The sequence below is a fragment of the Dendrobates tinctorius genome, unplaced genomic scaffold (genome assembly GCF_039654945.1).
Source record: "Dendrobates tinctorius isolate UK_male_01 unplaced genomic scaffold, ASM3965494v1 ptg000026l, whole genome shotgun sequence".
Lineage (NCBI taxonomy): Eukaryota > Metazoa > Chordata > Amphibia > Anura > Dendrobatidae > Dendrobates > Dendrobates tinctorius.
In genome coordinates, this window is record NW_027361694.1 from 19,926,675 (window position 1) to 19,953,464 (window position 26,790).

Consider the following 26,790-nt stretch of genomic DNA (forward strand, 5'->3'; position numbering starts at 1 on the left):
GGCACTGAGGAAGCCAGCTTCCTGCAGGCCCCCGTCGCCATCTTGGATTCGGGGGCCTGGAGGAAAGGAGTCCCCCGCAGCAGCGCTGCACATTGCGCTGCCGTGGGGGGCTCAGGGAAGCACGGAGGGAGCCCCCTCCCTGCCGATGCTTCCCTTTAACTCCCGGTACACCGCGATCGTGTTTGATCGCGGTGTGCAAGGGGTTAACGTGTCGGGGGCGGTCCGTGACCGCCCCTGACACATTGTGCCGGGTGTCAGCTGTGATAATCAGCTGACACCCGGCCGCGATCAGCGGCGCTCACCACGTGGGCGCCGCTGATCGCGGTAGACGTACTATCCCGTCCATGGGCATAGGGGCCCGGGTCCCATGGACGGGATAGTACATCTCATGTCAGGAAGGGGTTAATGTGCAGATGATTTACAAACCTTTTTATAAGATTTTAGATGTGAGAAAAAAAGTTTAATTTTTTCATCAAATACTGTTTTGGCACCAAATTTATAACTTACACTAGAGGTAATGGAAGAAATTGAGCCCCACAATTTCTTATGCAATTTTGTCCGCATGTGGCAGTAACCCCATATGTGGTTTTACACTACTGTGTTGGCAGGCTGCAAGAATCTGATGGGATGGAGCGCTACTTGTCTTTAGAACGCAGATTTTGTTTGAACAAATTGTGGACTCCATTAGCTGAGCCCCTGAGAGGCCAGAACAGCAGAAACTTCCCCAGGTGACTCCATATTAGAAACTTTACTGTCTAAAGAATTCATATGGGGGTGGTAGTGAGTATTTTGAACCCATATGTGCCTCAGAGTTTGACAACATTTAGATGTGGAATATGACATTTTAGTGTTAAAAATGTAATTTTTGTATTTGCTGAAAATTTCAGGCACACAAGGATTAATAGGTGAAACTGGCACACATTTATTACACAAATTCTCCCGAACCCAGTGATGACCCATGTGTCGTCAGAAATTACTGTTTGGCTACACATCAGGGCTGAGAAGGAAAGGGCACTATTTGGCTTTTGGAGCACATATTTTGGTGTACTAGTTTGCTTGCATCATTTGTGGAGCCCCAAAGGTACCAGAAGATCAGAAAAACCCTAAAAGTTACCCCTTTGTAGAAATTGCACCTCTCAATTCATCTACGGCTGCAGTGACTATTTTGTAACATCCACCCAGGCTTTTTTTCTGAAGAACTGCAAATATGCCAGTTTAGTACCTATACATTTTGCCCACATATATTGTAGCGCCCCAATACATTGTGCCCAGCTTGTGCTTCTGATGACACGCACCCCATAAATTAGGTACTCTGTCCCCACTACAATAATGCCAAACATGTGGCCCCACTTACTGCGGTTTAGGCACAATGGGGCTCAGAAGGAGGGGGCATTTGGATATGGAAGCTCAGAATTCACTAGATTTTATTTAAGGGGGTAGGAGCCATGTCACTTTTACAGAATCTTTGTTCATCCAGTAATGTGGGAACCTCCTATGGTTCTGATGACAGACCAGAGTGGGGGCTAGTTTTGTGCAGGATAAATTACATTTTTACTCTTCGCCACGACAGCACCCACTGGAGGTATCGGATCCGCCCATTTGGAACAGGAAACCCTACAGGAAAGATAAAAGGGGCGGTCCGCCTTTCCTCCTCAGTTTTGGTTTCCTGTTCCAAATGGAGCAGGATCCTGCAGGATCTTACCTGGGCCATGCATCCGCCTGTGCGGTCTCCTCGGGAACGGCAGGGGCTGCGGTCCGGAAGCAGCGTCGGGGGAGATTCCGTTTGACGGTTCCCCCCTCGTCTGGTGGCATAACGGTGATGACCGGGTCCGGGGAGGGCCGCCTGGTCTTACCAGGGAGCGGGCCGGTCTGGTATCCGGAGGCAGAACACCCCCCCCCCCCCCCATCGGTGGAGATACAGCGTGGGAGGTGAAGCCATGAGCGCGCGAACCGCGCGTGTGAGTAGCGGTGGCGCGGGAGCCGGCCGGCGCCCGACGCTCCTATACCCCGGAAGTAATGGTTGAACTTCCGGGGTAGGATGGCGATGACGCGGCGCATGCGCCCTGACACAGGGCGACTTCCGGGGGCACGACAGGAATGAAGATAAAACAGCGCTGCAACGACGGAACCATGTCGTCCCCCACGGAGTCGCAGGCCCCAGCAGGGGATTCAGCTGGGGGCAATCCCACCAGGGACTGCAGCGCCAGGACTGAGACTGCCCGCAGGAGCGAGAAAGCAGATCCAGACCGTCTCAGCCATCCGACCCGGTATTAAGCTTCACTGGGTGAGTGTGCAAAGTATATACTCTGCCTATTAAGCTAACCTCCTCCCCCCCCCTCTCTTTACCTTTGACCTCCCACTTCAGTCAAAGAAAAAAGAAAAAGCTAAACATAAAGAATGCGCATTATGTTCAGAGCCTCTCCCTGACTCCTACCCCAAAAAACTCTGCAAACAATGCATGAAAGAAACCAGGCAGGGGTCGACGATATCTTCTAAAGATATCCGAGCCATAATTAGGGAGGAGATACAAGCCATCAACCGCGCAAGCACTCCCTCAGAGTCCAGTCATAAGAAACAGGCCGTTGTTAGTTCAGAGTCAGAGGAAGAACAAGAGTTAAATTCAGGCTCCGCATTCACGTCCTCATCGTCATCCTCGGAGATGGAAGGACGCGCATGTTTTCCACTGGACAGCGTAGATAACCTAGTAAAAGCGGTTAGAAATACTATGGGGTGTGAAGAGGAAAGGGGAGCCCAAACCGCGCAGGACATTATGTTTGCGGGATTGGCAGAGAAAAAGAGGAGATCATTTCCGGTGATACCGGCAATTAAGGACCTCATCAAAAGAGAGTGGGGAAAAACACGACCAGAGGGGTTTTCTCCCATCAGCCTCAAAACGGAAGTATCCGTTCACTGATGAAGACCTATTGAAATGGACTAAAATACCAAAGGTGGATGCCGTCATAGCCTCCACTTCCAAACAGACCTCGATCCCGGTCAAGGACGCAGGATTGTTAGCAGACCCATTAGACCGAAAGGCAGAATCTTCGCTCAAAAGGTCCTGGGAGTCCACCACCGGGGTATTCAAACCTGCAATAGCCAGCACATGTACTGCTAGATCAATGCTGGTATGGCTAGATCAATTAGACCAGCAGATCGAGCAAAGAGTGTCAAGGGAGAAACTGCGTGCAGCCATCCCGTTGATAAGAGGTGCAGCTGCCTTTATGGCAGATGCTTCAGCGGACACCCTAAGACTGGCAGCGAGGTCGGCAGCCCTGGTTAATAACGCCAGACGCGCGCTGTGGATAAAAAGCTGGAAAGGGGACGCACAATCAAAATCCAAAATTAGTGCAACCCCATGCGAGGGTGAGTTCCTCTTCGGGAAAGCCTTAGATGAAATTCTCGCCAAGGCAAAAGAGAAGAAAAAGGCCTTCAGTTATTCTCCCATTCCGTTTTATAGGAAAACCTTTAAGAGACGGCCATTCGGGAGAAGAAGACAGTCGGACAGAACAAATAGATGGGCCACGAAAGACGAAAAGCAGAAGGGTACCATCTTCAGAGGGCCAACATATAGGAGAGATAAAAATTAAGAGTTTAAACCCACCAGTTGGGGGTAGATTCAAATTTTTTTTTACCAAATGGGAACAAATTACGTTAAGCCCATGGATTTTGGACATAATCAAGGAAGGAATAAAGATTGAATTCCTTCAGATCCCTTATGAATTATTTGTTATAACTCGCCTTAATTCCTCAGTTCAGCAAAAGGCTCTCGAAGACGAGATTCGAGTCCTATTAACTAAAAAAGTTTTAGTTGACGTCCCTGAGGAACAAGAGGGTAGAGGCTTTTACTCTCCCCTGTTTTTGGTTTCTAAACCAGACGGTACGTTTAGAACAATTATTAATTTAAAGAAGCTTAATTCATTTATAAAAAATTATAACTTCAAAATGGAATCAATTAGATCCACTATAAAGCTTCTTTTCCCAAATTGCGTAATGGCAGGGATTGATTTAAAAGATGCTTATTATCATCTCCCTATTCACAATAGATTCCAGAAATACCTAAGAGTCGCAGTGGAAGTCGAGGGCAGGATTCGTCATTTCCAATACGCGGCCATGCCCTTCGGGCTTTCCACGGCACCAAGAATATTTACCAAGGTGATGGCAGAAGTGATGGCCTACCTTCGCCAAAAGGACACACTGATCGTGCCGTATTTAGACGACTTCCTAATAATTGGGAATTCAGTCAAACAATGTACCGAACGCGTGACTGACGCAATCTCCTCTTTTCAGAGCCTTGGCTGGATCATCAATATCCAAAAGTCCAGACTCGATCCACAATCTCTCCAGACATTTCTAGGATTTCAACTAGATTCCTTGACCCAGAGATGTCTACTACCTCAGGTAAAAATCACCCTCACGAAACAAAAAATATGAGCAGCTATAGATAGACCACGGATGTCCTTGAGAGGAGCAATGTCTCTATTAGGATCACTAAATTCTTGCACCCCGGCAGTCCGGTGGGCCCAGTACCATGTCCGTACACTACAACACCAGATCCTCCAAGAGGATAAGCGACATAGTGGTCATTTACAGAGCAAAATAACCCTGTCACAAGAAGTCTTGACTTCTCTAGAGTGGTGGTTAGATGATGACCATTTATGTTCAGGGGTTTCATGGGTTATAGTTCCATCCTGTATCGTAACCACCGATGCCAGTCCCCAGGGCTGGGGAGCCCACACGGAGAATAGGTTTCATCAGGGAAGGTGGAATAGAGAGGAATGCGAGTACTCATCCAATTTAAAAGAACTGACGGCAGTGTTCTATGCTCTATACAACTTCCTTCCGCAGCTCCAACAGAAGCATGTCAGGGTCCTATCGGACAACACCACCACAGTGGCCTATATAAACAGACAAGGAGGAACTCGATCAGAGACTCTGATGTCTTCAGCGGCAAGAATTTTAAACTTAGCAGAAAACTATTTTTTGTCCCTCTCGGCCCTTCATATCAGAGGAGAGAGCAATCAAAAGGCAGACTTCCTAAGCCGACACACTCTACGGCAAGGAGAGTGGTGCCTCAATCAGAAGGTCTTCAGGGACATAGTAGCCCTATTGGGACAACCCGAGGTGGACCTTTTCGCCACAAAGGAAAACGGGCAGATAAAAACATTTGCCTCCCTATCTCGATCAGATCACCCAGACATACTAGACGCCCTTCTAGCTCCATGGAATTTCAACCTGGCGTATGCGTTCCCTCCATTGATCCTCCTACCTCAAGTAATTCGGAAGATCAGAGACGACAAAGCAAGGATAATCTTAATAGCACCGTTCTGGCCAAAAAGACCGTGGTTTTCGTGGCTGCAAATTATGTCAATAACAGATCCTTGGGTCCTTCCTTCGACTCCCAACCTACTCTCCCAGGGCCCCTTTTTCCACCCTCAAGTGGTCAGCTTGCACTTGACGGCGTGGAATTTGAGAGGCAGTTATTGAGGACAAGAGGATTCTCTGAGTCTTTAATTACTACACTACTACAAAGTAGAAAACAGTCCACAACCCAAATTTACACTAGAATATGGAAAAAATTTCTTCAATTCCATACAGTACCTCATACAGCAGAAGTTCCGATAATCCCAATCTTGGAATTTCTGCAGAAAGGGAAAGACTTAGGCTTAGCAGTAAATACGCTAAGAGTACAAATATCGGCATTAGGAGCACTATATGGCCATAATATAGCAGGCAACAAGTGGATAACTCGATTCATTACAGCATGTGAACGAATAGCTCCAATCCACATACCCTCCGTCCCTACATGGGATCTAAATCTGGTCTTAGACGCCCTAACGGTAGACCCCTTTGAGCCGATCGACACAATACCCTTCAAATACTTAGCACTTAAAATGGCCCTCTTGGTAGCACTGACCTCAGCTAGAAGAGTGGGTGATATCCAGGCCTTGTCAATAGATCCACCTTTTTTTCGAGAATACCAAGACAGATTGGTATTAAAACCAGACCCTGCCTACCTGCCAAAAGTGGCAACAAAATACCATAGATCTCAGGAGATAATCCTCCCAACCTTCTATAAAAATCCCTCTACTCCGGAAGAGCAGAAGTTCCATACTCTGGACGTCAAAAGAACTGTCCTAAAATATATTGAGAGGTCCAACAGTTGGATGCAGAGTAGGGCCCTATTTGTTTCATTTCAGGGCTGTAAGAAGGGGTATGGAGTCACGAAGAGCACCATTTCCCGGTGGATCAGAGAGGCCATTCGTTTAGCCTACTCCGCAAAAAACGAAGATCCTCCAGGGAACATCAGGGCGCATTCCACCAGGGCAATGGCAACTTCTTGGGCGGAAAAGGGAGATGTTCCGATTGAAACTATATGTAAGGCGGCTGTTTGGTCATCCCCTTCTACCTTCTATAACCACTATAGACTTGATCTTTCATCAACCTCTGACTTAAGCTTTGGCAGGACTATCCTTGGCACGGTGGTCCCACCCAGGTGATGGTCTCTGGAATCTCTCCAGTGGGTGCTGTCGTGGCGAAGAGTAAAAAGCCGGATTACTTACCGGTAATGCTCTTTTAATGAGTCCACGACAGCACCCGCTCACTTCCCTCCCTAAAGATATCAATAGTTAAAGTATATCAACCAAATAATGGATAAGAAAGATGTTAAAATAAGAGAACATTGCCTAATCCTTGGCGGTCCTTCTGGTACTCTGAAACGTAAAACTGAGGAGGAAAGGCGGACCGCCCCTTTTATCTTTCCTGTAGGGTTTCCTGTTCCAAATGGGCGGATCCGATACCTCCAGTGGGTGCTGTCGTGGACTCATTAAAAGAGCATTACCGGTAAGTAATCCGGCTTTTTTATTGGTAACATTTGGGGTACATATTTTTTGGTAGCTTCCAGAATAGGGCTGGGGTCCTATTCTTGTGTTCTACGCTGAGCACTTACGTTAAAGTTTCCATGTAAATCCCACAAAAATGCAATTCAGATGAAACCCCTAACAGAACTATACACCATAATGAGGCAGATGGAGACACGTTGGATTCCATTTGCCATCTGTTCCAATAGTGTCCATTTTTTTTAGGCATGCACAGATCTGTGCTGCCCACACTTGTGCGCTAAAAAGACGCCTAAAATGATGGGACACCGCCAGAACATAGACCAGTCCAAAGTGACTCCATCTGCCTCATAAGTGAGTGGTTCCGGAAACCCCAATGTAAGCGCTCAGCGGAGAGTGCAGGATAAATGTGAGCCAAGCTTTGTTTTGATTTTTAGGAGGTAGAATGAACAAAAAGACAGCCGTACAAGAATAGTTCTTATTTTTGCGCTGTTCACAGAGCGGTGTAATCGATGAAGTGGATTCATTCTTTGTGTTTGTGTGATTACAGCGATACCAGATTAATATTGTTGTGGGTTTTTTTTTTGTTTTTGTTTTTTTTAGGTTTTGCTGCTATCACACAGTAACATTTGCTTGTTTATAAAAAGTAAGCTTTTTTTCGTCATTCTGAGAGTTATTGCTTTTCTATTTTTTGGCGAACAGAGCTGTATGAGGGCTTATTTTTTGAAGGGCAAGTTGCAGATTTTTTGGTACCGTTTTCGAGTACATAATATTTTTTGATCGCTTTTTATTCAGATTTTTCAGACACAGAATGAACAAAAACCAGCAATTCAAGTATTTTTTGCTTTGTTAACCATGCGGTAAAAGTGATAAGACCTATTTGTCCATCAGGTCGGTAGATTTATAGCGATGCCAAATTTATATATATATTTATTTTTTTAATGTTTTGCTATTTTTACACCCTATAAGCAATAACTTTACAAACATGAATTTGTTTCTGTATCCTCATATTCTGAGAGCTATACCGTATTTTTCACTTTGTAAGGCTGGTTTCACATTAGCGTTTTTTTGCGCAGCGCATTGTGCGCATGCGTACCTATGTTTAACATGGCGTATGCATGGTCTTGCGTTTGCATACGTTCGTCTGCGTTTTGTGCGCATGCGGTTTTTCAAGGTGTGCGTCTACACGCGCCAGACGCAACCTGTTGCATTTTTGGGTCCGTCCAAAGACGTAAAAAAAACGCATGCGTTCGCTTGCGCACGGAATGCGTCATTACAGTCTGTGGGAACGCAGGCGTGCGCATGGACATGTGTATGCATGCGTTTTATGAGTAAACATGTGTAGACACTGGAGAACGAATGCGCTATGCTATGAACGAATGAACGTATGAACGAATACGCTATGCTCTATGCGACACATAGAGAACGAATGCGCATAAAATACGCAAACACATGCAAAAACGCATGATGCGTTTTTGCATGCATTTCTACTTGCGCACGATGCGCAGCGCACAAAGACGCTAATGTGAAAGTAGCCTAAGACACTTTTTTCCCCACAAATTTGGGGGGAAAATAGGGGTGCGTCTTACAATGCGGATATACCTTATTTGTGTTGCCGCTGCATGTTTCCGGTACTTGCCACGAGATTTCAGCGCTGAAATCTCATCTCCCGAGATTTCAGTGCCGAGATCTCCATCTGCGCTTGCGTGGCGGCCATTTTCCCTGAAGAAATCCACCGCACAGGCAAGCAAGCATGGATGGAACGATAGAGCCCCCCACGCAGCACGGGACAGAGCGTGGCGGCAAGCATCGAGAGACAGAGTGGGTGGCAGCATCGGGGGACAGAGCGGGCGGCAGCACCAGGTACAGAGCGCGGTGACAGCAACACTGGGGCCATTGCACAGCGGCAGCATCGGACACCCGCAGCGGCATGTCGCACATCAAAACACCCCCTCATCCTAGCAGCAATATTCCACTGCTGCCTCTTCTAGCAGCAAACCTGGGACCCCACTTCCCACCACGCCCGGTAAGCAATAAGACGCCTGGATTATAAGAAGCACCACCATTTTATTTAAAAAAAAAAAAAAAAGTTTCTCCTATTTTTCTCCTCAAAATTTGGGGTGCGTCTTATAATCCAGAGCGTCTTATAAAGCGAAAAATACGGTAACTTTTTTTTTTAATTATTTTTTTGCAGAATAAGTCATAATAGGGCTTGTTTTTTGGGGGACGGTTTGGCGTTTTCACTTTTTTTTTAACATATGACTTTCTGATTGCTTATTCACTTTTTTGTAAGTCAGTATGATAGAAAAGTGACATTTGTTGTGTATTTTTTTACTGCATTCGCCATACGGAATAAATAACGTGCCACTTTTATAGATCGGGTCGTTAGACGCGACAAAACCAGTTATATTTTATTTTTTCTTTTATTAGAAATGCTGCATTTTGTGTGACGAAACGGCTTTTTGTGATTTTTGTGCTTTGTTTTTTTTTTGTTACTTAATCCCTCTGAGGGACATGTATAATTTTTATTTTGATTACTTATCTCACACTTCAGTACTTGTGGACTGCAGTGCAAGAGACTATCAGTGTATCACTAACACAGCCTGTGAGTTCCAGCTTATAGCTGGATCTCACAGGCCTCTGTACCCTGCGGTCAGCACATCACCTCATGGAACCATGGTAACCATCGGCACCTTCTATTCTCATCGCGGGAGTCTGATTACAAAGAGGCTCTTGTAACCCCTTTGTAACCAATTAAATACCGCTATCGCGATTGGCATCGGTATTTAAGGGGTTAATCTGCCCCAATCGGCTGAAAACCCAGCCGGGGCCGATACTGCAGGGTGTCAGCTGTCATGTACAGCTAACAGACACTTTTGGTAGTAAAAATATAAATGATTTTTTTTTTTTTCATTGTCCTGTGGTATAAAATTGTGACCCACCTGTAGTGTCAATATGATCACTGCACGCCTAGATGAATTCATTGAACGGTTTAGTTTGTAAAATGGAGTCACTTATGAAGTGGGTTCTGCTGTTCTGGCACCTCAGGGGTAATATGGTGCTCCTTCCCTACTGAGCTTTGCACTGTGCCTCAAAAGTAGTTTTCGACCACAAATGGGGTATAGGTGAACTCAGGAGAAATCGCCCAACAAATTTTAGGGCCTCCTGTTACCCTTGTGAAAATACAAAATTTTGTGGGGAAAATGTATGTTTTTCTGTATTCTTTATTTTCACGGCTCAACGTTATAAACTTCTGTGAAGCACCTGGGGTTTCAGTGTTTCACCACACATCTAGATAAGTTCTGTGAGAGGTCTAGTTTCCAAAATGATGTCACTTGTGGGGGGTGTACACTGTTTAGGCACATCAGGGGCTCTCCAAACTCAACATGGTGTCCACTAATTATTCCACCAAATGTTACATTCAAAAAGTGAAATGGCGCTCCATCCCTTCCAAGCCCTGCTGTGAGCCTAAACAGTGGTTTTCCCCCACATATGGGATATCTGTTCACTCAGGAGAAATTGCACAACACATTGTATGGTGCAATTTCACCCTTAAGAAAATTAAAAAAAATTGGATCGAAAGGAAAATTTTTGTGAAAAAATGTTTAATTTTTTTCCTTCCACGTTCCATTCATTCCTGTGAAGAAGTTGAAGGGATAAACTTCTTGAATGCGGTTTTGCGCACCTTGAGGGGTGCAGTTTTTAGAATGGTGTCAACTTTGGTTATTTTCTGTCATATAGGCCCCTCAAAGTGACTTCAAATGTGATCATGATTTCAAAGATTTGGCCTGGTCATTAAGTTAAAATTAGCTTGGTCACTAAGGGGTTAATGCTGCAAATCCATTAATGCAAACCCACTTTAAGTCTTTTAATGAGAAAGAGAGGGAACGTCTCAATTAATGGCATCCATTAAAGCGTTCCAGAGTTATTAGCTCATAAAGTCACACTGGTCAGAATTGTAAAAATTGGCCTGGTCACGAAGGCTTCAGGGTGAAGGGGTTAATATTATGTTTCAACAGCCAAACCACGCTGCAAATACACCCTGAGCAATGTATACTAGATTGTTGGTCGCGATCTAGAATTGTTTATCGCGCATAGGTTGCTACTATGTAACAGATCTATAGTGCAGCACAAAAGATAATTTTTAATGATTAGCGAGCATTGGACATGTTTATTGAGTGATGGTCAGACTGTTTACACGGAAAGATTATCACAAAACCAGCATTCCTAGAAACTCTGGTTCACGATAATCTTTCAGTGTGAGTGGATCTTTAGTTAAAATACTTATAGCCCCCTGTTCCACAGCCCCTTTACTGCAGTCAGAAGATGGCATCTTGCAATCTGTTTAATCTTCACCCAGTCATTCATATCAGACACATTCAGCCTTCAGTCTGTGCAACATTGGGCCATTGCTAGGTGAAAACTTAATATCATATTGTAAAATGATTCCTTATTAACTTGGTTTGAAAGTATTTGGGCATTTAATGATTATTTAAGATTCCTGAATCATTAACTTTCAATGGTCTAAGGTATTGTATATGGCTGTAGAGTCGTGTAGACTGCTCCTTCTCAAAAGTCCTTCTTGCCAAGCAAGCTGTGTCTTACGGCTTCTCTGCAAGTAAATCTGATAGCTGACAGTGAAGTCGTAGACATCATTGTTAAGAAATTCTAATAATAAGATAAATGGCACATTCTAGAGATTAGTCTTTCATTCCTCTGCCTTTGGCATTTGGAGAGGGGTCTGGAGTGGGAGGTGGTGTCTAATTTATGATTTTGTACTACAAGGAAACTGTTGGTTAGGGAAACATTAGTTAGGCATATTAAACCACGTTTTAGATGTGTTTGATGAAGTTTCATTATTGTTTCCCAGCTGTTAATTGCCTCATCAGAATGCAAGGCAGTTCATCAGAGAAATGCCTACAAAATGTGCACATTAATAATAAGTTTATGGTTTGTAACTGCTTTTCTACTTATTTTGTATATTTTATTGATGCTTTATGCGGTATTGTCTTTTGGGTTGAGATGCTCATAACTAAGTATCATATTTTGTTACTTTTGTTGGGTAACAGACGGTGATATGTGATCATATGTAAGACGAAGGTCTGCCTTTGTAGCCTAAGGGCTCAATGAAATAAGCATTTATTCAGAGTTTGCTCCAATAGTGTTCCATGTGCAACTGGGTGCTATTATTCCTGTCTTATAAATGATGATGAGTCTCTCGAGTCATATACCTTTTATGTTGCTTTTCTCAGAACATAATAGCACTGCTTTAAAAGAATGTTTATTATTATTCTACTAATTAAAAGCTATAGTGAAACATATTTCCTTTTAATAATATTTGTGTCTCTGTAACCCCTTTGCACATCCATCCATGACGAGAACAGAAAAACCAGAATAGACTTGGCCATAGCTGTATTTCTTAGTTCATACCACCCTAGGAACCAAGATTGATATACGCCCCTGTGTAGTCAATGAAGGTTATTTTTTCCTTTTGTTGGCAAAAATGAGATATGGCCTTATAGATGTAAGATGTATGCCAGATTTACTAAATAGGCGACACCTAGTACTATTCATAAGTGTGAGTTGTATAAGCCACAAGAAATGACTGTGCACTGCACAATGTGTTGTTTCCCTGATTGTCCATACATGTATCCATTCATGTGCCCCTTTAACCTGTGCTTCTTCCCAATATTCTAGGCGTATGTTCATACATTGCAATAAAAGCTGCAGTATTAGGCCGGGGTCACACTGGCGAGGAATACGGACGAGTGAGAGGTGTTAAAAGCACGCATTACACACGGACCAATGATTCTCTATGGGGTCCCTCGCACCAGCCGTATATTTCTCATCCATATTCTACGGTCCGTGCCAATCGCAGCATGCTGCGATTGTCAGCGTACTACGCCCGTAATACGCCAATGCAAGTCTATGGGTGCTCAAAAAATACGCATTACACACGGACCACACGTGTGACTTGCAAGAAATACGCACCCGGTGTCTTTTAGCAAAGTCGGCAATTCAGTGCGCTATACAGTAAACTCACACTGACAGTTTTAATAAAGAAACGAATGAATAGATATATATATATATATATATATATATATATATATATAGAGAGAGAGATACATATATATATATATATATATATATATATATATATATATATATATATATATATATATATATATATGTCTATATCTATTCTTTGGTTTGTATTATAAACCCTGTCATAGGGCTCCATTATATGTCCATTTTGCAAGCCTGCGAGAAAATCTCGCCATACGGATGCTGACATGTGCAAAATATGCGACCACACCTTGCTTACGGATGACATACGGAGCACTATTTAGGGGTAATTCATCCGTGTTACGCATGTAAAATACTGACCATATTTTGCGTCGGTTAGTGTGACCCCGGCCTTACTCCTATTTCCTGCTAATGTGCTGTTGGGCGTGCAGGAAATGCATGTGGGCAGACAAAGGAATGGAGTCGCAACCTGTGGACACCAGCCTAGGGAAGCTTTTAAATTTATGTGCTGCATATATACTAACTTAAACCAAGCTCAATTTTTGTGCTTTTTCTTTGCTTTTTTCTTTATATTTTTGCATATTGTGCAGACCGGGGTGTGACCTCCCTTCCCTGAGGTGGAAAATACATTTAAATCTTCTCTATACTGGTGTGCACAGGTTGGGACCCGGTCCTTTGTCTGCCCTTATTCACACACTGAGGTCAATTCTGACACATGGTAAGGTGTTTAATATTAGACAATGTAAGAACATCCCAATCAGGGTCACCTTGCTGACGGTGGGATGGCTTTTATGCTATTTTTGATCAAAACCAGTGTTACCAAGAACCCTTTGTTAAATAATGATGATCATTTTATTTCTTGTAGCATGCTCATGTGCTAACCGAGTGACTTCGGCGTGCCCGAATAATATATTAGAGTCCTTGCGGCTGCATGTCTCACAGCTGTTAGACATCTGCTACACATGCGGGGATTATCTAACAAGCAGGCAATCCCTGCATGTGCATACGACTGTCTATAAACCACAATACATGCAGCCACGGGGACTCTAACATATTATCCGAGCATGCCGAAGACACTCAGATAACAGCTTATCCCCAGCACGATTGCTCATCAGTAATACTTAAGTATTTCTGCTCCACTTCTGTCATAGAATCATAGAATCGTAGAGTTGGAAGGGACCTCCTGGGCCATCTGGTCCAACCCCCTGCTCAAAGCAGGATTCGCTAAATCATCCCAGTCAGATGTCTGTCCAGCCTCTGTTTGAAGACTTCTATTGAAGGAGAACTCACCACTTCTCGTGGCAGCCTGTTCCACTCATTGATCACTCTAACTGTCAAAAAGTTTTTTCTAATATCTAATCTGTGTCTCTTCCCATTCAGTTTCATCCCATTGCTTCTAGTCTTTCCTTGTGCAAATGAGAATAAAGTTGATCCTTCTACAATGTGACAGCCCTTTAGATATTTGTAGACAGCTATTAAGTCTCCTCTCAGTCTTCTCTTTTGCAAACTAAACATTCCCAAATCCTGCAACCTTTCCTCATAAGACAGGGTTTGCAGACCGGTCACCATTCTGGTCGCTCTTTTCTGAACTTGCTCCAGTTTGTTGATGTCTTTTTTAAAATGTGGTGCCCAAAACTGGACACAATATTCTAGATGAGGTCTGACCAAAGAGGAGTAGAGGGAAATAATGACTTCACGTGATCTAGACTGTATGCTTCTGTTAATACATCCTAGAATTGCATTTGCCTTTTTTGCTGCTGCATCACACTGTTGACTCATATTCAGTCTGTGATCTATTAGTATACCCAAGTCTTTTTCACATGTGCTGTCACTTAGCCCTATTCCTCCCATTCTATATATGCTTTTTTCATTTTTATTGCCCAGATGTAGTACTTTGCATTTCTCCCTGTTAAAAACCATTCTGTTAGTTGCTGCCCACTTCTCCAGTTTATTTAAATCTTTTTGAATCCTCTCTCTCTCTTCTCTAGTATTAGCTATCCCTCCTAGCTTTGTGTCATCAGCAAATTTAATCAGTTTACCCTCAATTCCTTCATCTAAATCGTTGATAAAGATGTTGAACAATACAGGGCCCAGGACAGAGCCCTGTGGTACCCCACTTGAGACATTCTTCCAACTGGATGTGCAGCCATTTACGACCACTCTTTGGGTCCGATCACTAAGCCAGTTATGAATCCACCTAACAGTTGCCTTGTCCATTCCATACTTAGTCATTTTTTCAATAAGGATTGTATGAGAGACTTTGTCAAATGCTTTGCTGAAGTCAAGATATACTATATCTACAGCATTTCCTTGATCCACCCAATCAGTGATACCGTCATAGAAGGAAATTAAGTTAGTCTGACATGACTTATTAGTTAGAAACCCATGCTGACTCTGTTTAATCACTTCATTCTTATCCAGGTATTGACATACATGTTGTTTAATAATTTGTTCAAAGATCTTTCCTGGTATAGAAGTCAGACTCACCGGCCTATAGTTGCCTGGGTCCACCTTCTTCCCCTTTTTGAAGATAGGAACAACATTTGCTCTTCTCCAGTCTTCTGGCACTTCTCCTGTTCTCCAAGAATTTTCAAAGATTATGGAGAGGGGTTCAAAAATTTCTTCTGCTATCTCCTTCAGTACTCTGGGGTGTAATTCATCTGGACCTGGAGACTTGAATTCATTTAGGTTAGCTAAGTGTTTCCTCACTATCTTTCTGTTTATAGATATCCTGGATTCTTCTATTCCCTTAATAGGACAGTGAATAACAGTTGATGTTGCATTTCCTTTCTGAGAGAAAACAGATGCAAAATAGGAATTTAAAAGTTCAGCCTTCTCAACATCCTGTCTTACCATTTCATCATTTTCATCCTGTAAAAATCCTATAGCATCTTTGACTTTTCTTTTACTTTTGATATATCCCCAAAATCCTTTATTATTGCTTTTGACATCTCTTGCAAGCCTCAGTTCATTTTCAGCTTTAGATAATCTGATTTGTGCCCTGCAGGTTCTGCAGACAGCATTATATTCTTCTTTAGATATGCCTCCCTCTTTCCATTTTATAAACATTTTTTTCTTCCTTTTTAGCATGTGCTTAAGTTCTGTGTTCATCCATCCTGGTTTCCTTAAATGCTTCCTATTCTTCCCTCTTTTCGGAATTGTTAACAACTGTGCTTTGAGAATTTCATTTTTCAAGATTTCCCATCCTTCCTGGACATTTTTGTCTTTAAGGATATCCAGCCATTGGATCCCTCCAATTCTCTTTCTGAATCCCTTAAAATCTGCCTTTCTGAAATCTAACCTTGACGTCTGAGTCTTCACAGGTCTTCCACCTCTAGTAATCCAAAATTCTAAAATAGCATGGTCGCTACCTCCTAGGGTCCCAGCCACTTTTACCTCCTCAACCATTTCCTCCCTGTTTATAAGGATTAGATCCAAGGTAGCAGTTCCCCTTGTTTCTCCCTTACCTTTTGGAAGATAAAGTTGTCAGCAAGAGAGGATAAGAATTTCCTTGACCTGTGAGTTTTGCCTGAGAGAGCTTCCCAACAAATGTCTGGATAGTTGAAATCTCCCATGACAACTATGTCATATTTTTTGGAGAACTTGGCCATCTGATGCATAAAGAGTTCATCTATATCTTCGGCTTGCACAGGCGGCCTGTAGTAAATGCCTACAATGGTGTCCTTTCCATTGTTCTGTCCTTGTATTCTTACCCAAACAGTTTCCACAGAACTCCCAGTCTCTGAAGCTTCAATCTCTGTGCAGATATACGCGTTTCGAACATACAATGCGACACCCCCTCCTCGTTTATCAAGTCTATTTCTTGCAAATAAGTTGTATCCTTCTAGTCTTGTATTCCAATCATGTGTATTGTCCCACCAAGTTTCAGTGATTCCAATTACATCATATTTCTGTTCCTGTGTTAGTAGTTCCAATTCTCCTTGTTTGTTGCCCATGCTTTGTGCATTAGTATAGAAACATTTTAGTTTGTGATTGGTTTCTCTTTCTCCAATATCTTTATGAATTAGATTCTTTCGTCTTTGTTCTTCCTTTCCACTTCTAATAGCAGAGTTCTCAATAGCATTTGTCAGGTGTATGGCTTTTTCTGGTCTTTTGCTTCCCTTCCCATGTTGTCCATGTTGTCCCACTCATCCAACACATGAAAGAACATAAGAACAACACAGCATTATCCGGTAAAAAGATTTCCTATTCAATGCAGCCACACACTATTAAAGTATGTTAAAAAATACATCAAGGTATCTTTTTAACAAATTAATTTATAGAATGTTAAAACTTAAGCAAAATGGATCCCATTTGCTGAAAAAGACAAAGGGGAAGAGGTTCACTGAATTTAAAAATATTTTTATCGTGATACCCCTCCATGCCAAGCAATTTGGAAACCTCTTCTCTGATGCTTTTAGAATCATAGTTATGGTGTATTCTACTGCTGATAAGGTATATTTATACACAGGTGCTTCTCACAAAATTAGAATATCATCAAAAAGTTAGTTTATTTCTGTTCCTAAATACTAACAGTGAAACTCGTATATTATTTAGAGTCACTACAGAGCGATCTATTTCAAGTGTTTATTTCTGTTAATGTTGATGATTATGGCTTACAGCCAATGAAAACCCAAAAGTCATTATCTATTCTATTATTTCTAAACACTGTTTTTCAGTGATTGGTTTGTATCTCCATTCATACTGCACCCACACACACAAATGATACACCATTTGAAAGGTAAACTTTCCCCCTTCAGCAAGAAATTAGCCAAAAAACACACATCCACGATTTGATCACAAAATACAGTTTAAACATTAATTTTCATAAACCTGCAGTAAGGAAAAATGACCTACAGGTGGCACCACACTACCTCAAAGCACACTACCACAAAGCTGCTTACAGACATCACAAACAAATCCAAACATATGCCTTGGGGGCTTTCCAGCTTGACAAACTGCTTGCCCAGTCTATTTCAGCCAAATTGGAGGATTGCACACTTCAGTGCAGGTGAGTCACATATGCAAACACATATGTAAACATGTACTGCCTATTAATTTGCACACTTGCTCCGTTCATACTCCACCCACGCAAACAAATGATACACCATTTGAAAGGTCAAATGACCTGCAGGTGGCAGCACACTACCCCAAAGTACACTACCACAAAGCTGTTACAGACTTCACAAACAAATCCAAACATTTGCCTTGGGGTCTTTCCAGCTTGCCCAAGTGCTTACCCAGTCTATTTCAGAAACATTGGAGGATTGCACACTTCACTGCAGGTGAGTCACATATGCAAGCAAATTTGTAAACATGCACTGCTTTTTCGGTGATTACTTCGACCCACCACACAAATGATACACCATTTGAGAGCTAAACTTGCCTCCTTCAGCAGGAAAAGAGCCAAACAAACCACACATTCACGATTTTATCACTAAATACAGTTTAAACATTCAACAACACAATGACCTGCAGGTGGCACCTCAACCTGAAGATATTTTTTGGCCTCTACTTATCAAACCAATTTATTGTATTGTCAATCTACATATATAAATGCCTGTCTGTGTTCATCATCTTAAGAAATACAATTACATTTGACCAGCATGCTTTTTCTGAAATTGTCTGCGCCCCCAATGAGCAAAAATTTTGCACGGGCCAAGCTAGTCTCAGTAAATTAGAATAATTAACAAAAAAACAGCCGGCTTCCTAAGCATGTAAAAAGGTCCCTTTAAAGGGAATCTGTCACCGGAAGTTGCAGGCCTATGTAAATGGCCTGGGTCTGGTCCGATAAGCAGTGTTTCTTTTTTCTCCCCCCCCATCCGTGGCACCCATCCACGCTCTTCTCCGGTATTCTTCTCCATCGTTCGCGTGTGTGCAAAGCAATCTTGCTTTGCGCACGTGCAGTATGCTTTGCCCAACTGCGGGAAAAGTCGAAAATCATTACTGCTCATGCGCCGGTACACTATGTCCCAGAAGTATTTTGCTGTGTTCCGGGACATAGTGTACCGGCGCATGCGCAGTAATGATTTTCGGCTTTGTCTGCAGTTGGGCAAAGCATACTGCGCGTGCGTGAAGCAAGATTGCTTTGCGCATGCGCGAACAATGAATACTGGAGAAGAGCGTGGACGGGGGTCCACGGATGGGGTGGAGAAAAAAGAAAAAACACCACCCATCAGAATGGACCCTAGCCATTTACATAGGCCTGCAACTTCCGGTGACACATTCCCTTTTAAGTTTGTTTTAGTAGGCTCCACAATCATGGGGAAGACTGCTGATTTGACAGATGTCCAGAAGGCAGTCATTGACCCACTCCACAAGGAGGCTAAGCCACAAAAGGTCATTTCTGAAGAAGTTGGTTGTTCAGAGTGCTGTATCCAAGCATATTAATGGAAAGTTGAGTGGAAGGAAATAGTGTGGTAGAAAAAGGTGCACAAGTAACCAGGATAACCACAGCCTTGGAAGAATTAAGAAAATAATATTCAAAAATTTTGGGGAGATTCACGAGGAATGGACTGCTGGTGAAGTTTTTGCTTCAAGAGCCACCACACACAGTATCCAGGACATGGACTACAAGTGTTGCATTCCTTGTGTCAAACCACTCATGACCAATAGACAATGGCAGAAGTGTTTTACCTGGGCCAAGGATAAAATGAACTGGATTGTTGCTTAGTGGTCCAATGGGTTGTTTTCAGATTAAAGTAAATTTTGCATTTCATTTGGAAATCAAGGTCCCAGAGTCTGGAGGAAGAGTGGAGAGGCACACAATCCAAGCTGCTTGAGGTCTAGTATGAAGTTTCCCCAATCAGTGATGGTTTGGGGAGCTATGTCATCTGCTGGTGTAGGTCTGCTGTGTTTTATCAAGACCAAAGTCAGCGCAGCCGTCTACCAGGAAACTTTAGAACGCTTCATGCTTCCCTCTGCCAGCAAGCTTTTTGGAAGATGGAAATTTAATTCACCAGCAGGACTTGGCACCTGTCCACACTGCCAAAAATACCAATACCTGGTTTAAAAACAACAGTATCACTGCATGATTGGCCAGCAAACTCGCTTGACCGAAACCCCCTTTACCCTAGTCAAGGGGAAGATGAGAGACACCAGACCCAACAATGCAGACTAGCTGAAGGCTGCTATCAAAGCAATCTGGGCTTCCATGACACCTCAGCAGTGCCACAGGCTGATCGCCTCCATGCCACTCCGCTTTGATGTATGTAGTAATTGATGCAAAAGGAGCCCCAACCAAGTATTGAGTGCATTTACTGAACATACATTGCAGTAGGCCGACACTTCGGATTTTAAAACCATTTTTTCAAGCTGGTGTTATAAAGCATTCTATACTGAGATAATGACTTTTGGGTTTTCATTGGCTGTAAGCCATAATCCTCAACATTAACAGAAATAAACACTTGAATTAGATCACTCTGGTTGTAATGACTATATAATGAGTTCCACTTTTTGTATGAAGAACTGAAATAAACTTTTGATGATATTCTAATTTTGTGAGAAGCACCTGCGTGTGTATGTATAATATTGTAATCCTGTATTGTTCTTTTATATATGGTTAGTAGATGGGCTCCTTCTAATCCTCTCAGACTAGAAGGATAACTTGGTCCATAGCCTAGCGATGCATGCTGCATCCCTTGAAGTACCCATACACTTAATGGTCATGTCGCATGGTATTAGCATCTCCCATGTTGCAGTCAGAATCATTTTGTGTGAGATTGTTATACTTCTGATTTAAACAGGCAGGAGCAACCTTTTACAAGAAGAGTGGCCTGGGTCCATTGCCTCAAGTTTTGTTTAATGGTATGCCCTTTAACAGCGAGGAGATGGATGTTGAAGAGATGGAGACAGTTATTCTACAGAAGATCATGGATGCCACGGGGTTCTTCCAGAGGGCAGTGTTCATGGTGAGCTTATCATTCACAAAGCATATGAGACAGATAAATCATTGTAATGTTTAGTTAAAGTTGTGCTTACATCATGTACCAACTGTCATTTCCTGCAGCCATGCTGTATACATATGATTGCTGTAAATTACATTTACCTTGTGCTGCCTTTCTCGGTGAGCTGATGTACAAGGATGGAGCAGATGCATATTGATGATGAAAAAAATAAGTGGTAGCGAAAGATCGGCACCTGATAATAATGGTAATCCTTAGCAGGGCTAGATAATCGCATACTGTGCTCCAGATGGATCAAGGTAATGGACTTGAAACCATCTTTGTTTTTCAATACAAATCTGTAGCTGCACAAACATAAAGTAAAATACATAAAGGCTACAACAAAAGTTCAGTTAATCTACATTTTTTTGTAGTAATCTATGTTGTGTAGCAACAAACCTAAAGCATTCTTGTCACTTTATAAATCCAGATCTAACCTACAGAAAAATGCTTATTTGGTCACTTGGCTTTTAGGCACATTGATTTTGTTTGATAGATAATATACTAAATAGGAAATCTGGAAATTGCTTTATCGAAAGGTTGTATTGCCTTATATCCCTTTACACGTGCCGATCCATGCTGTTAAAGCACTACTGAAGCATTTTTTTAATTTCAGTACCGGAGTGGTGCTACAAACACAAGATCATTGCATCTACTATTATACTCCCACCCGTCATCTTCAGCTCTTCCTGGTGCTGCTTCGGTCCTACGCTTTTATCTTGTGACCGCAAGTTCTGTCACAAGCCCTCAGTATAAGTCTGAGAGCCTCATTCTGGCCTCGTTCTCATAGACTTGAATTAAAAGTGACCTCCTGCTTTCTCATCAAACACAGAAGCGATCCGGCAAGTCACAAACTGCTGGAGACCTACGGGTATGTGCACATGGTGCGGATTCTACTGAGGTTCCGCAGCGTTTCTGCAGCTGCGGGTCCGCAGCAGATTCTGCTGCGTTGTACAGTACCTTTAGTTCCTATGGAAATTAAAAAACGCTGTGCACATGCTGTGGATTTTTCCGCGCGGTTTTGCTGCGGTTTACAATCCGCAGCATGTCAATTGTTTGGTGCAGAAACGCTGCAGTTTTACACCTCATCCATTATGAGGTGTAAAACCGCAGATAAACCGCAGGACTTTTGTCCTGCGGATTTACCTGCGGTTTTCTCTCCAAAATTCGCACACCAAAAAAACCTACGTGTGCACATAGCCTACTGGAGCAGCTCTGATAAAAGATGAAGACGTCTTCTGGGGTATATAAGTCTGGGGCAGTCAATTTAGATTAGTAACACAACTCCAGTGCTACAATAAAAACAAAACAAAACGCTAGAGTGGTGTTTTAAACAACCGATTTGGCTATATACAAGGCGATTAGTGGCCGTTACTGATCTGTTCTTACAGACTGAAGAACATACTGTGCACATAGAATATGCTAAAAAAAAGCGAATGGAGAGCACCTCTATAAATCATACATTGATATAATGCCACTAAGCAAAAATATATATAACTGAACATGAGTTTAACATTCTGACCAGACTGTATGAAGCCCACTGCCATGTCACAGTGATCCCCTCAGTGACAATGCACCAGCAGGGCGGGCGGCCTGGTGCTTCACAGCACCCATGCTGCAAGACTGAGTCCCCATGACTCCAGACCACACTGCCCAGCAAGCACAAAGCTACAGCAACAATGGCCGCCACACAGCACCAACACCAATTATAGGAGCATTGAAACTCTCCTTTCTCAAGCTCTCAAAGTAGGATGGATGCCCTTGGCAGTCTCCTGCTAATTATAATCACCTATGCCAAATGAGAGGTGTGCACATCTGAAAAAGACAGATCATGCAATATACTTAAAAAGAGAATGGACCGCACCTCCAAAGATCATACATTAATCTAATGCTGACAGGCAAAAATATATATAATTGAACATGAGGTTCTTAGTTTAACATTCTGATCAGACTGTATGAAGCCACTGCCACGTGATGGCAACAGCTTGAGGAAGTTGCGTTTCAATGCTTATTTCATTTAGTATTGGTGCATTGTTGCTGTGGTTTTGTGCTTGTGGAGCTGTTCGGTCTGGAGTCATGGGGTCTCAGTCTTGCAGCATGGTCACTGTGAGGCACTGGGCTGCCCGCCCTGCTGATGCATTGTCGCTGCAGCAATGATTAGCACATGACGCCACTCCTTTAAGGCGACAAACGTTAGTCTGATTGGAATGTTAAACTAAGAACCTCATGTTCAGTTTTGTATATTTTTGCCTAGCGTCATTAGATCAACGTATGATTTTTGGAGGTGCAGTCCATTCCTTTTTTTTTTTTTTCTGTGCACATAGAATGACCGTTAATACGATAGTTTTGTGTGCATAGAACACTATGTTACAGGCAACACATCATCTTTTTATATACATAGGGCAGTGTGCTGCTGATAAGGATTTCTAAGCTAGCTTACAAATCATTGCATCCAACAAATAAGCCTTTTGCTCAATTGCCCAGTTTTTTACAGTCTGTTTAGTCTGGCCAATAGTTGGGAACAACGGTTGTTACAAAAGGTCATTTGGCAATTATTGTGAAAAATGAGGATGATTGAACTCATGGAGATCAACATCCAACACTGCGGAGACACCATCACATGTTTCTCAACGCAGTGATTCTAGAGCAATCCCCCCATCCCTTATGGGAAATATGCAAAAACATACAAAACACAAGCCGCGGAGACACCATCACATGTTTCTCAACGCAAGCAATGACTAGCCAGGTCTTTTCCCGGGAAGGAACAACCACAGGAAGGGCAGTCTCCAATGAAGGAAACCACCTATGCCAAAACATGATATCCATCCACAGACAGCTGTTTCGTGGTATTGCCCCTCATCAGTGTGGATTAGGAAACTGGCCAGTAGGAGCAATGCCTAGTAGAAGACTGAAAAATTATTGACTTGACTAAATGGGACATTACCCACAAAAATCACTCCAAAGTGTCGGCCACTAGAGGGCTCCATTCTGTCAAACTTTAACTGAATGTAGTTTTAACTTGTTAGGGATAAGGGAAGCAATGCCATGCTTTTCATGCAAAAGAAAAACCTTACAAGTACTTTACCTCTCTGCTATTGGTTTGCATTGCAGTTATAAAAAGAGATGAGCGAATATTTCAATATTTGGTTCGGCTTGCTCACTATCGCCAAATTTGCAATAATCGCAGATTTTAATCGCCGAATATAGCAGACATGCCATTGAAGTCAATGAGAGGCAAAACAAATGCATACACAGCACAAATGCCGGTGTTTCCCACGCTTTATGACAGCGTGAGAAATACCAGCATGCTGGTTTTGATTGGCGGTACCATTACTGCCGGTAGATTGTTACTGCCATCAGCGCTCTGCGGGGTCACGCTGTCTGATGTCGGTGTGACCCACTTTAAAAAGCTAACCGCAGGTCAACAGGCGTTGGGTGATGAGACTACTCCTCCCATCAGGCTACGTCTGCTGTCACAGATAAAAGTGATAGCAGGTGTCGCTGATGGGAGAAGTAGTCTGTGCTGAAACGAAAAAAAAAGGAAAATAATTAAATTCAAATAAAAATAAGAAACACCTTATACTCACCTAACACAAAGTACCTGATGTCCTTGTCTACTATAAAAAAAAAAGTAAAATAGAAAAAGCTCTCCTTAATGCACAATCCACGATGCCCTTGTCTTTTATAAAAAATAATAAACCACCATATACTCTTCTGTCCACCGTAGTCAACGAAATCTTGAGTGTCCCACGGCGATCTCGCGTGTAGAACAGTCAGATCGGGAGCTGTCTCTGCTCTAACCGACCGCTGGCTATACGCTGACAGGAGCATCATTGCTCCCACACTGTATAGCGCTGAGCTGCTGTGAAAGAGGTCACATGAGTTCATCAGCTGAGATGAACTCCGGTGAACTTGCTCACATAGCGGTGGTGCCGTAAGTGAGCCCACGCAGTGTTGTTTGTTTTTTTTCTAGTAAAAAATTAACAGTTGCTGTTTGGTTACTGCCAATGATGGTTCATTCTGTTAACTCTCCTACATAGGCTGGTTACAATGCGCTTGTGTGTGAAAAAGAAGGTATTGAACCAAGAAATTACATCACAAAACTTTTTTTTTGTAAATATTTAACTAAAAAAAGCCTTCGTTGCTGGACAAACACATGCAAAAAATGCGGCGTTTTTGCTGCCAAGAGATGCCGAAACCAAGCAGAAATTTCTGTAAGAAAATACTCAACGTGCGCACATCCCCTAAGGTTGGAGTCACAATAACTATTTTAAAATTGGTCCGAGTTTGTTCCTGCAAAGTTGGACAAGTGTATTTCCAGTGTCATGCGTTTTTAGTGTGAGTACAATCCAATTTTTAACACCTAGCATCCGATTTACATTGCGATTGCTATTCGACTGCAATGCGCTTTTAACATGAGCTTTTACATATTGCAATTCTCTGTCATTTACACATCGTTTTCAAAGGAAATATTAGATAGAAGAAAAGCCGGCATTTCAGCAGCCACATACAGTAGAACCACAGTAGGACCTGACAGGATAGAATAGATGGATTACATACAGTATATACACATAGAATACAGATGTCAGTACACATATATAATTAGTGCAGTGTGCGCAGCTTGCTGTACATATATTTAATTATTAAAAGATTTTTCTGAATGGAGTGGGCTCCCGCGTAATTTTCTTAACCAGCAGAGGGAAAGCCGATGGCTGGGGGCAGATGTTTATAGCCTGGGAAGTGGTTAATACCCATGGAGTTTCACAGGCTATTAATATCAGCTCACAGCTGTATACGTGGCCTTTTCTGGCTATTAAAATGGGGGACTACCCCCAAAAAATGGCATAGGGGTCCCCCTATAATTATCATAGAATCGTAGAGTTGGAAGGGACCTCCTGAGCCATCTGGTCAACCCCCTGCTCAAAGCACAATTCGCTAAATCTTCCCAGACAGATATCTGTCCAGCCTCTGTTTGAAGACTTCTATTGAAGGAGAACTCACCACCTGTCGTGGCAGCCTGTTCCACTCATTGATCACTCTAACTGTCAAAAAGTTTTTTCTAATATCTGATCTGTCTCCACCCATTCAGTTTCAGCCCATTGCTTCTAGTCTTTCCTTGTGCAAATGAGAATAAAAATGATCCTTCTGCAATGTGACAGCCCTTGAGATATTTGTAGACAGTTATTAAGTCTCCTCTCAGTCTTCTCTTTTGCAGGCTAAACATTCCCAAATCCTGCAACCTTTCCTCATAAAACAGGGTTTTGCAGACCAGTCAGTGGTCACCATTCTGGTCGCTCTTTTCTGAACTTGCTCCAGTTTGTTGATGTGTTTTTTTTAAAATGTGACGCCGAAAACTGGACACAGTATTCCAGATGAGGTCTTTCCAAAAAGGAGTAGAGGGGAATAATGCCTTCACGTGATCTAGACTGTATGCTTCTGTTAATACATCCTAGAATTGCATTTGCCTTTTTTGCTGCTGCATCACACTGTTGACTCATATTCAGTCTGTGTTCTATTAGTATACCCAAGTCTTTTTCACATGTGCTGTTGCTTAGCCCTATTCCTCCCATTCTGTATATGCTTTTTTCATTTTTATCGCCCAGATGTAGTACTTTGCATTTTTCCCTGTTAAAAACCATTCTGTTAGTTGCTTCCCACTGCTCCAGTTTATTTATATCTTTTGAATCTTCTCTGTCTCTTCTCTAGTATTAGCTATCCCTCCTAGCTTTGTGTCATCAGCAAATTTAATCAGTTTACCCTCAATTCCTTCATCTAAATCGTTGATAAAGATGTTGAACAATACAGGGCCCAGGACAGAGCCCTGTGGTACCCCACTTGAAACATTCTTCCAACTGGATGTGCAGCCATTTACGACCACTCCTTGGGTCCGATCACTAAGCCAGTTATGAATCCACCTAACAGTTGCCTTGTCCATTCCATACTTAGTCATTTTTTCAATAATTATTGTGTGAGATACTTTGTCA

The 26,790-nt window shown here is 42.6% G+C and overlaps 1 protein-coding gene across 3 annotated transcripts in view; it reads left to right on the forward strand.

The window, feature by feature from the left end:
- Window positions 1–26,790, forward strand: part of UGGT2 (UDP-glucose glycoprotein glucosyltransferase 2) — a 548,948-nt gene that overhangs the window by 229,346 nt on the left and 292,812 nt on the right. For all 3 annotated transcript variants that reach the window (XM_073569568.1, XM_073569567.1, XM_073569569.1), the window contains exon 17: window positions 20,609–20,773. In XM_073569568.1, the coding sequence (XP_073425669.1) occupies window positions 20,609–20,773 (165 nt within the window). The remainder of the gene's footprint in view (window positions 1–20,608; window positions 20,774–26,790) is intronic.